Source organism: Grammomys surdaster, unplaced genomic scaffold, assembly GCF_004785775.1.
Source record: "Grammomys surdaster isolate TR1022 unplaced genomic scaffold, NIH_TR_1.0 339, whole genome shotgun sequence".
Classification (NCBI taxonomy): Eukaryota; Metazoa; Chordata; class Mammalia; order Rodentia; family Muridae; genus Grammomys; species Grammomys surdaster.
The window spans coordinates 462,381-472,884 of record NW_021604758.1 but is presented as its reverse complement, the minus strand read 5'-3'; the positions used below and the strand labels follow the sequence as shown (position 1 = coordinate 472,884).

At 49.9% G+C, this 10,504-nt stretch overlaps 2 protein-coding genes across 5 annotated transcripts in view; one reads left to right on the top strand and one right to left on the bottom strand.

Annotated features, from left to right (window-relative positions):
* Vasp (vasodilator stimulated phosphoprotein) overlaps positions 1–1,481 on the top strand; it is a 14,707-nt gene extending 13,226 nt beyond the window's left edge. For all 4 annotated transcript variants that reach the window (XM_028778697.1, XM_028778696.1, XM_028778695.1 and 1 more), the window contains exons 12-13: positions 494–551; positions 657–1,481. In XM_028778697.1, the coding sequence (XP_028634530.1) occupies positions 494–551; positions 657–694 (96 nt within the window). In that variant the 3' untranslated portion in view covers positions 695–1,481. The remainder of the gene's footprint in view (positions 1–493; positions 552–656) is intronic.
* Positions 1,482–2,722: 1,241 nt separating this feature from the next.
* The window catches only part of LOC114630479 (optic atrophy 3 protein-like), an 11,138-nt gene continuing 3,356 nt past the window's right edge, over positions 2,723–10,504 (bottom strand). The window contains exon 2 of the mRNA XM_028778718.1: positions 2,723–3,248. Within this exon, the coding sequence (XP_028634551.1) occupies positions 2,723–3,248 (526 nt within the window). The remainder of the gene's footprint in view (positions 3,249–10,504) is intronic.

Here is a 10,504-nt window from a genome sequence, read left to right as displayed (position 1 = left end):
TCAGTGGTAGAGCCCCTGCCTAGAATCCCCCAGTGAGGGGCTGGGGGCGTGGCTCGGTGGTAGAGCCCCCGCCTAGAATCCCCCAGTGAGGGGCTGGGGACGTGGCTCAGTGGTAGAACCCCTGCCTAGAATCCCCCAGTTGGGGACTGGGCACTTAGGTAGCATTTAAGATGCCCTACACTCCATCCCTGTCCCTGAAATAAAGTGAACAGTTTGGTGGCTAAGCAGATAAAGGTGCACTATTGCCATTCTTAACCGAGTTATATCCACAAAAGCCACTTGGTAGAAGAATCTTTTCAAGCTATTCCCTGACCGCCACCTGCACGAGTGTGTGTACATACCTCACTCATGAACGGACATAGCTTAAGCGCACGTGCACACCTGCACAAGCACACAGATAAGTGTAAATGTTTAAGAACCGTAGAAAAGTTGGAATAAGAGAGGGGTCACTGTTTCTGTGAGTCCGGGACCCCTTTTGATTGGTTCTTTTCAGGAGCTGCTGGAAGAGGTGCGGAAGGAGCTGCAGAAAATGAAAGAGGAAATAATCGAAGGTGGGTGCTTCCGGTCTAGCACAGGCCCTGTATCTGTGGAAAGCACCCGTCTTGGAAGGGAAGGCAACAGAGATTGGCCTGACTTCTGCCTCTCATTCCTTCCAGTCTTTGTCCAGGAGCTGAGGAAGCGGGGTTCTCCTTGACTACAGGGACCCAGAGATCCATTTCTTCTTTCTGTACTTCCTGCCTGGCACCTGCTTTCCCTGCCTCGACTTGACCAAGAGTTACACAGAACGCGTTCTCCCCACCAGCTCCCGCTTGGAAGATTCCACAGGGGGTGTGGCTTCCTGGTGCCATGGCCACACCCACATTGGCTGCTGATTGGATAAGGAGGTCCCACCCCTTTGTTCCCTTTGGTCCTTCCCCTTCACCATCCCCTTGGGGCTGGTTCCTCTGCTGGGGATGTACAGTAACCCCACAGTAAGGGAAGGAAGGCGCGGATCTCACCTTCTCTTGTTCTGGATTCACTTTAACGCTTTAATGCCTTGGAAATTTTTTTTTTTTTTAAGAAAAAGTATATATATATATATATTTGGGTTTGGGGGGAAGGGAAATTTTTTTTCTCTTTGGTTTTGATAAAATGGGGTGTGAGAGTTTTTAAATGCTATACCCCAGGCTTGTCCCATCGGAGGCAGCTACGTAAGAGGGGAGGTATCCCACCAGGTGGGGGTATTCCCCCACCCCAGGACACCTCCCCCTTTGCCCTGGCTCCTCCCTCTTTTCTATGAGGAATTAAGATTCTTTAACTTTTTTGAAACCTCAGTTTTGTGGTTTTTTATTTGGGTTAGGATTTCAGGGTCCAGACCATTTTTGCCCTCCGGGAAGATGAAGTGAGGGGAGAAGAGGAAAAATAGGTCCTCCGACTTCTCCACCATAACTTCTTGGACACGGGCCCTCGCTGAATAAATCTGCAGTTTTTATACATCCAAAGGTCTCTGGAGTACATTAAATACTTTGCCCCAATCATCAAAGACAGCGATGTAAGAGGACAGGTATCCCACCAGGAGAGGGGGTTGCTGCCAGCTGTGGGGACCCTTGCAAGGATTCTCCTGCCCTCTGCTTCTCACTTCGGTTCTGCTTACCTTCCTGGTTCTGGCTTGCATTCTGACCCGTTCCTTCCCTCTATGGTTTTCACCGGCCTGCTTCCTCCGTCCTGTCTGGGGACTGTGTGGTTAAGTCTTTTTTTATTTTTTATTTTTGGTTTTTCGAGACAGGGTTTCTCTGTGTAGCTCTGGCTGTCCTGGAACTCACTCTGTAGACCAGGCTGGCCTCAAACTCAGAAATCCACCTGCCTCTGCCTCCCAAGTGCTGGGATTAAAGGCGTGCGCCACCACCGCCCGGCTGTGGTTAAGTCTTACAGCTTAATTCTGGGTTCACTTTTCCTGGGAAGGATCTCAGAAGATGACTGTCCCACCTTGCCACTAGAAGTCCCCTCCGTTAATTCCTTCCTAACTGGAATGACTGACACATCTGCCCGCTCAGTAAATGATGGTTTGAGACACACTCTTTAACCTGGGGCTGCTTTAATTATAAAACATTTAAAACTCATAAACGCTCCGTGGCCCAGTGGGTTAGCAAAGGAGTAGATAAGGGAGTTCATTGGTCTTCTGGAATGTTCCATCTGGATAGAAGGTGAGGCTGCGGTTCCCCTTATTTTTAAGTGGCTGTTTACCTGGAAGACCAAAGGCAGGAAGGGAGGGTGACCCCAGAGAATGCCATGAGTCAGGTGAGGATGGCACTAGCCCACATGTTAAGGGTGCAGGTAGGTCTTTACAAAAGGCCAGTAAAAGGGCCAGAGGGGCGGGGCGGGGCAGACCCTGTTCTCTCCCTAAAAAGTGAGGTAGATGGAAGGAGACGGGGCTCTGGACCCTACACCAGGGAGTGTCCCAGTGAGGGGCCAGCGGCCTAGGCGGAGGGCTCCCCAACACACTGTCCTCCTTTCTAAGCACTGGTGGTTTTGGGTTGGGGAGCTGGAAGGGTTCCTGGCATGTCCCACCAATGGGTTATAGAGACCCCGTGGGAAGGAGTACTCACACCTCTCCCAGCCTAGGACCCATCTGTTCCTAGAGACCAGGGCATGTTAGCTGGCACAGTTTGGGGGTGGGCCCATGCAGAGAGACCAGTCATGTGACAAGCCCAGAAAGCAGTCCAAGGCCAGAGTCCTATGGCCTCTACTTGGCCTCAGGGCACTGGGGCTCAGGCTGGAGCTCTGGCTCAAAGCGATCTTCACTGATCTGGGTTCTGAACGCCTGCAGCTCCACTTGAAACTTCGCCTGCAGCTCCTCTTGCAGCTCTGCTCGCAGCTCTGCCCGCAGCTCCTCCCGCAGCTCCGCCCGCAGCTCTGCCCGCAGTTCATCCAGTGCGTTCCTGGGCAATGCTGCCTGCACCTGCACCTGCAACTCATCCAGCACGTCCTCCAGGTTGTCCACATCCTCCCGCAGCGACTGCACCGTGGCCGCACGCGCCACTTCCTTGCGGTGTTTAGATGACTTCTGGCGCCAGAACTCCAGCAGTAGACAGCTGCCCGCAGTGGCGAAGATGATGGTTTCGCCTAGCAGGTTTGCACCCAGCTCTGCCGCTGCGTCCTCATTCAGCGGCTTGATGGCCTCAGCATGGAAGCCCATGATGCGCATCTTGGTCCGCATCTCCACCCAGTGGTACACTGCAGGGAGACAAGGGTCGAAGGGTCGGAGTTGGCTTCAGCCGAGATGCTCCTCGCCCCACCCCCGCCCTCACCCCTACGTCTTGGGGATCACAGCCATAGTCACATAATTGCCTGCCTACAGTCCCCAAACTTAGAATAATGACTTCTTCAGCCTGGGAGGACCTGAAGACATGGTTTTTAAATGGTCCAGGGGCTGGGATGTGGCTCCCTCGGTGGAGTGCCGGCCTAGCATGCGAGGTCTCCTAGATACAGGTTTGATGGCACAGACTTAGCTGAGGTAGACACTCAGGAACTGGAGACAGGAGGATCAAAAGTTCAAGGTGGTCTTTTGGAGACTGGCCTGGACAACACGAGAGCCCTCCAGTGGGCAGGCCGTGGTGCTTCAGGCAGCCATGATCTCAGTACCCGCGAATGAAGCAAGAGGTCATCCTAGGCTAGCGAGGGGCTCTGGTCTCAAAATAAGACAAACGAATGAGATAACGTCCAAAGTCAGCAAGGGTTTGGTGGTGGGTAAGGGTGCCTGCCACGGAAGCCTGCTTACCGAAGTTCAGTCCTCAGAACTGGAAAGAAGTCCACTCCAGAGTTGTACCCTGAGCTTCACACACACAAATTAAAAAAAAAAGGGGGGGGGCATCCAGGAGATCCGGGAAAGTGGGCATGAGTGAAAATGCTGCCCTAGTTGGAAGGTGGGGTACCCTCAGTCTGGGAGCCATTGCAGGGTTAGGGTCACAAGGTGGCCCTAGAGTATAAAACCCCCTAAACATTCATACACATAAAAATAAATCTGGGGGGGGGGGGATGTCAAGACACGTTTTTTCTGAGTAGCCCTGGCTGACCTAGAACTCAGTCTGTAGACCAGACTGGCCTTGAACTCACAGAGATCCACCTGCCTCTACCCACCAAGTACTGGGATTAAAAGTGTACAGCCACTGCCCGACAATACATTACAATACATTACAATACATTAATCTTTGAAAAAATTACAAAACTGTGTCCTCAAGAAAATTTTAGGGCCAGGCGGTGGTGGCGCTCACCTTTAATCCCAGCACTTGGGAGGCAGAGGCAGGTGGATTTCTGAGTTCAAGGCCAGCCTGGTCTACAGACTGAGTTCCAGGACAGCCAGGGCTACACAGAGAGAGACCCTGTCTTGAAAAACCACAAAAAAAAAAAAAGAAAAAAGAAAAGAAAATTTTAGGGAGAATCCTCTATTTTACTATCTTCTTATATCTGTATAACTGGGCGTGCATGGTTAAAATCAGACATTATGGGGCTGGAGACATGGCTCAGATGTTAAGAGCACTGACTGCTCTTGCTAAGGACCTGAGTCCAGTTCCCAGATCCCACATCTCACTATTCCCTGCCACTCCAGCTCCAGGGCATCTGCTGTCCTCCTCTGTCCTCCATGACACTAGAGCACACATGGCACACACAGACACATGCACATAAAGACAAATCAAGAAATCAAACAAATCATACATTATGGACGGGACATGCATAGTAGAAAAATATGTAACCCATCAACCAGAACAGAACTGCTCTCAGTAAACCCCTCAGCAACCAAACTCCTCTTGAACGCTATAAAAGGAAGCCCTGAAAAGGAACTGAGTCCCCTAAGTGCTCTCCCTCCTGTAGTGGCTGTGGGTCTTCACAGAGTGGTCCTCCCTAACCTGCAACAGCGCTCTGCTCTGTTGTCTTTTACAAACCTGCTTGAGCCTGTATTGTCAGTCCTTTGGTATGTGTGTGTGGGCTTATCCTATCTGTGACTCTCTGTGTGTTGAGACAAGGTCTTACCATGTAGCCCTGGCCTGGAACTAACAAGCACCCACCTGCCTCTGCCTGCCAAATGCTGGAGGACCGAGGGTCAAACTCATTCAGGGCTTGGTGAATACTGGATAGGCTTGCTGTCCACTGGAGCTGTTCCCTGGGGCCCTCATTTGACTCTGAAGCTTTTATTTTTCCTAAGCTGCTATTTCTCAGATGGTTATGGACACATAGGTGTCTCTGAGGCTCAGGCCCATGTTCCTATGATGTCTTCACACCACCTCACCACGTTTTTCAACTCTTTAAACCCTTTTTTTTCCTTTTGAGCTAAGGACTTGCTGTATACACCAGGTTGGCCTGGAACTCAAAGAGATCCTCCTGCTTCTTCCTCCCAAGTGCTATAATTAAAGGCGTGCTCCACCACCCCTAGCTGGATTCCATCTTCTACTTGTTTCTCCCTTAGGGCCTGGGAATGTCTGTGTCTCTGTCTCTGTGTCTGTCTCTTGGCTTTTCGAGACAGGGTTTCTCTGTGTAGCCCTGGCTGTCCTGGAACTCACTCTGTAGACCAGGCTGGCCTCGAACTCAGAAATCCACCTGCCTCTGCCTCCCAAGTGCTGGGATTAAAGGCGTGCACCACTGCCACTTGCCTCCTTTTTAATTTATTTTTTGACAGGGTCTTACTCTGTAACCCAGGTGGGCCCCAGACTCACAGCAATCCTTTGGTCTCAGCTCCCAAAGGCTGGGATTACAGCCATGAATAACCCAGCATGCCCGGCGCTTTACTCCTGTTTGCAACAGACTCTCACGTAGCTTGGCTGGCCTTAAGCTCACTATGTGACCGTGATGCTATCCTTGACTATCTAAAATCTCTTTTCATACCTCCGAGCTGGAATGGACACAGGAAGGTATGCCCCCCGACAGGTTTGAGGGCTGGCTCCATCGGAGACGGATGAGTCTGTGTCCAGCCTGCCTCCATGTCATGCTCCTGTCCTCTCTGCCTCCACCCCGATTCTCTCTTCTGTATGACTTCTGTCTCTCTCTTGGATCCTGGGAATTTCCCTGTTGTGTACACTGAGGGATTAGCATACCCACACAGAGGCCTGGTGTTTGCCCTGGGATCCTGAGAGATATTCTTTAAAAGTCCTTGGAATGTCTGGTCCATTAAACTGTCTTTGAGGCACTCGACACACACACCAGTCATTTCTGCTAATGATAGAATTTCTGCTGTTTCATTTTTTTTCTTCTTCCTTCGTGTGTGTGTGTATGTATGTGCATGGTATCTGTGTGGGGTCACGTGTGTGTGTGTGTGATTGCAGGCATGCGTGATCGTGCCTGGCTTCTTTCATTTATCTTTACACTGTATTTATGATTAGTATGTGTGTCCAATGTTCCAGCTGGACAATGTTGAAGTTAGAGGACAACTTTTGGGAGTTAGTTCTCATTTACTGAATCTTATATTTATCTTTGACATTTTATTGTGTGTGTCCGTGGTATATGCCACAGCACTTGTGTAGAGGTCAGAGAACCACCTGCAGGGAGTCTGTTCTCTTCTTTAACCCTCTGCTATCCAGAAACGGAACTCAGGTCTGCAGGCTTGGCGACAGGCACCTTTACCCTTGGAGATTTTTGGCATTCCTTCATTGGTTTTTTTGTTTGTTTTTTAAGATTTATTTATTTCGCTGGCAGCGGTGGTGGTGCACACCTTTAATCCCAGCACTTGGGAGGCAGAGGCAGGCGGATTTCTGAGTTCGAGGCCAGCCTGGTCTACAGAGTAAGTTCCTGGACAGCCAGGGCTACACAGAGAAACCCTGTCTCAGGAAAAAAAAAAAAAAGATTTATTTATTTCATGTACATGAGTACACACTGCAGCAGTCTTTGGACACACCAGAAGAGGGCATACAGATGATTGTGAGCCATCATGTGGTTGGTGGGAGTTGAACTCAGGATCTCTGGAAGAGCAGTTAGTGCTACATAGCTGCCGGCAATAGTTTTTAATCATAGTTCCTGATTTTAGCTGACCTCCCCATGCTGGCCACGAACCTCTCATGTGCTGGTGCCTCTGGCTGGCCATAAATTCTATGATGTTCTTTGTACAATAGCAGGTCACAGGACTCTTTACCTGCATCCTGCCCTGGAGGGAAGGATGCTGCAGAGGCCCAGAAGAATCTGAAGGAAACAGGTCCTGCCAGCTGGCTCTTACCATCTGGCATGAGAACTCTAGAAGATTGAGCAGACATGCTCTAGCATAAAACTCCAGAAGGAGGGTGTCACCTCACCTACCACCTAGTCAGGGGCTTCGACAACAGCCAGTAAGCAGACGTGCTTCTCTGGGCCCACTGGAGCAGGTGTGACAGGGAGGGAGAGTTTGAGTCTGTAACCTGAGGCCACCCTGATCCTCCTTTACCAAAGGCTGTTTCTTTTTGAGACTGGCAAAAGCCAAGTAGCCCTAGCTAGCTTTGAGCTGGACACCCTCCTGAATTTTGGGCTTATCTCCAGGGATTAATGGAGTTTACCACTACCACCTGGCTATCTGGGCTCCCCTTGATGAAATTCAGTTAGGTAGCAAGCAGTGTTCACTTCTGCCGGCAAAGGTAACTGTATATAGTGATTTTTCACTTTAATTAGACTCATGACACATCTTGCACAACATTAACTAGGACTCCGCTCTTCTGCTCTGGCTGCCCACACCAGCACGGAGCTCATACACAGTGCACACATCGAGTTCCCTGTCCCCCTTGCTGTGGGGGGGGGGGCAGAGTCAGGCTCCCGCTGTGTTCTCCAGGCTGCTAGGACCCCCAGGCTCTAGTGAGCCTCCTTTCTGTTTCTGAGTAACTGAGTGTGAAGGCATGCCCACCCATGCTTCTTAGGTTTTATAGTGTGTTGCTGTTGCTTTGCTTCTGTATTTTATGTACATGAGTACACTGTAGCTGTCTTCAGACACACCAGAAGGGGGCATCAGGTCCCATTACAGATGGTTGTGAGCCACCATGTGGTTATTGGGAGTTGAACTCAGGACCTCTGGAAGGGCAGTCAGTGCTCTTAATTGCTGAGCCATCTCTGTAGCCCTTGATTTTGTATTTTAAGTTAGGGTCTCATATAATCCAGGCTGGCACTGAACTCACTACTTAGTTCAATGGCTACTTACTTAGCCCAGGGCAGTCTTGATTTCCTTATCTTCCTATTTCTACCTCCCTTCCCCCCTCCCAATGCTGGGATTCCAGGTGTGCACCACTAAGCCTGTTTTTTGTTTGTTTTGGGTACAGGTTCTCATGTAACCCCAGGCTAGTCTTAAACTCACTCCATAGCTAATGATGGCCTTGAACTCACTGAACCTCCTGCCTCTACTTCCCAAGTGTTGGGTTTACAAGTTCAAGTCACCATACCTGGCTTTTACATTTATTTACTGTCTTATTTTAGCCCAGGCTGGCCTCAAATCTGTGACACTCTTCCTGTCTCAGGCTCTTAAGAGCAGGGATTAAGGTGTGTGTTGTCACACCTTATATGTTATGTTTAAAAATATATATTAGATGCACAGAACACATACATGCATGTACATATACAAGCATTTCTATAGTTCATTTTGATTATGTTACGTGCATGAATGCTTTGACTGTGTGTGTACCAAGTGCATGCCTGGAAGAATGCACTGACTTCTCTGGAACTAGAATCAGAAATGGTGTGTGCCACTGTCACTATGTGTGTGCTGAGAATTGAATTTGGTTTCTCAGTACTAGGTTTTTGACACAGGGTTTCTCTGTGTAGCCCTGGGTGTCCTGGAACTCACTCTGTAGACCAAGGCTGACCTCAAACTCATAGAGATTGACCTGTTTCTGCCTCCCAAGTGCTGGAACATACAGCTTGAGTCACCTCTGCCCAGTTACAGCTTTTCTTTAGCAAGTAGATTACTACAAAACAAGAGTAGTAGCAAGTCCTCCTGGGTAACGACTTCACCAAACTGTCATTCCAGAAATATAAACACAGCATCACACACATCATGCTACACATATACACATGCACTGAATTCCCCAACTCTATGACCCACTTACAGGGAGGAGAGAATTACTTTACAATGTGTACATGATGGATTATGTAAGCTCTTCCTTCTCAAGGATTTCAGTGCAAGCTCAAGCCTGTCGAGGTTGCTGGTAGCAGCTCCTGTGGGGATTGAGGAGGATCAGGAACACGGAAGAGGGGGCTAATGCTTGACACAGGGATCAGGGCCTTAGTGACCTTCTGTTCCAGAGGTTTAGTTTGATTGTCATTTTTGTTTTTTTTGTTTTTTGTTTCCAAGACAGGGTTTTTCTGTGTAGCCCTGGCTATCCTGGCATTCACTCTGTAGACCAGGCTGGCCTTGAACTTACAGAGATCCTTCTGCCACTGCCTCTTGAGTGCTGGGATTAAAGGGGTGTGCCACCACCTCTCTGCATCTTGTTTTTGAGACAGGGTCACTCTACATGGCACTGGCTGTCCTGGAAGCATGTAGATCAGGCCAAGCTGGAGCTCACAGAGCTCTGACGTCCTCTACTTCTCTAATGCTGGGATTAAAGGTGTGTGCCACCACACTCAGCTCCTTAAGAGGGTGGCCTTTGTCTCCCCTTGCTGTACGGGGTCAGTGAAGCTCTCCTGTAAAGGGCCAGTGGGTAACTGTTCTCAAGAGTCTCAAATCCAGCTAAAGTGGCCATCAACAATGTGGAAGTGAGTGAACACAGCTGTTTTATAAATACTTTATTGACGGATTCGGCTCAGAGGCCTCATCTGCTAAGCTTTGCAGTGTTAGGATTGCTTGTTCTTACCTGTGTCTTCTATGGAGTTCTCAACCTTGACTTGAGGCACCTCCACAGGAGCAGGATGACAGGTCTGTGTTGTTTATCCAATGCCGGGAACTGGACTCAAGGCTTCAGGCATGCTCGGTAAGAGCCCTGCCCACTGCACCATTTCCCCAGTGCCAGCTCTTTACCCCTGTGCTGGAGTGACAGTTCCGTGATGGCTTTGCTGAGCTTTGTCTTGTTCCTGGCTGCTCCAGACACTGGTAGAAAACTGGACACAGTAGCTGCTCCATGCACATGTGTCCAGTTGGTGGGTGACAGCACCCTAGCTGCTAGGCAGGCTTTTCCTGTCAGTCAATCTATCCACAATGCTCACACTGGCCAGCCAAGGGATAGCTTTGGGGCCAGGGGAACTGACTGGAGCTTCTATAAGATCCATTCTCTTATGGTGGCTCTCCAACCAAGAGCTTGTCCAACAATGAAACCAACAGCCAGGGATGGGACAAACAGAGCCACTGACACTGGCTCAGGCTGTGTGAGCTGGTATGACGGGGATCTGTCTGCAATGTCCTGAAGCCCCAAGTCACTCAGGAGGGAGGAGTCTAGGTCCAGTCCCATCTACCCACATAACCACGGAGGGAGCAGGTGACGCTGAGAAAACGTGTGCAGTTGTTCCTCACTGGGCTGTAAATCTGTGAGGCCAGGGCTGCAGTTGACCGGGGCTCTGATGGGGACCTAGCGTGGCAAAGAACAGGGCTAGG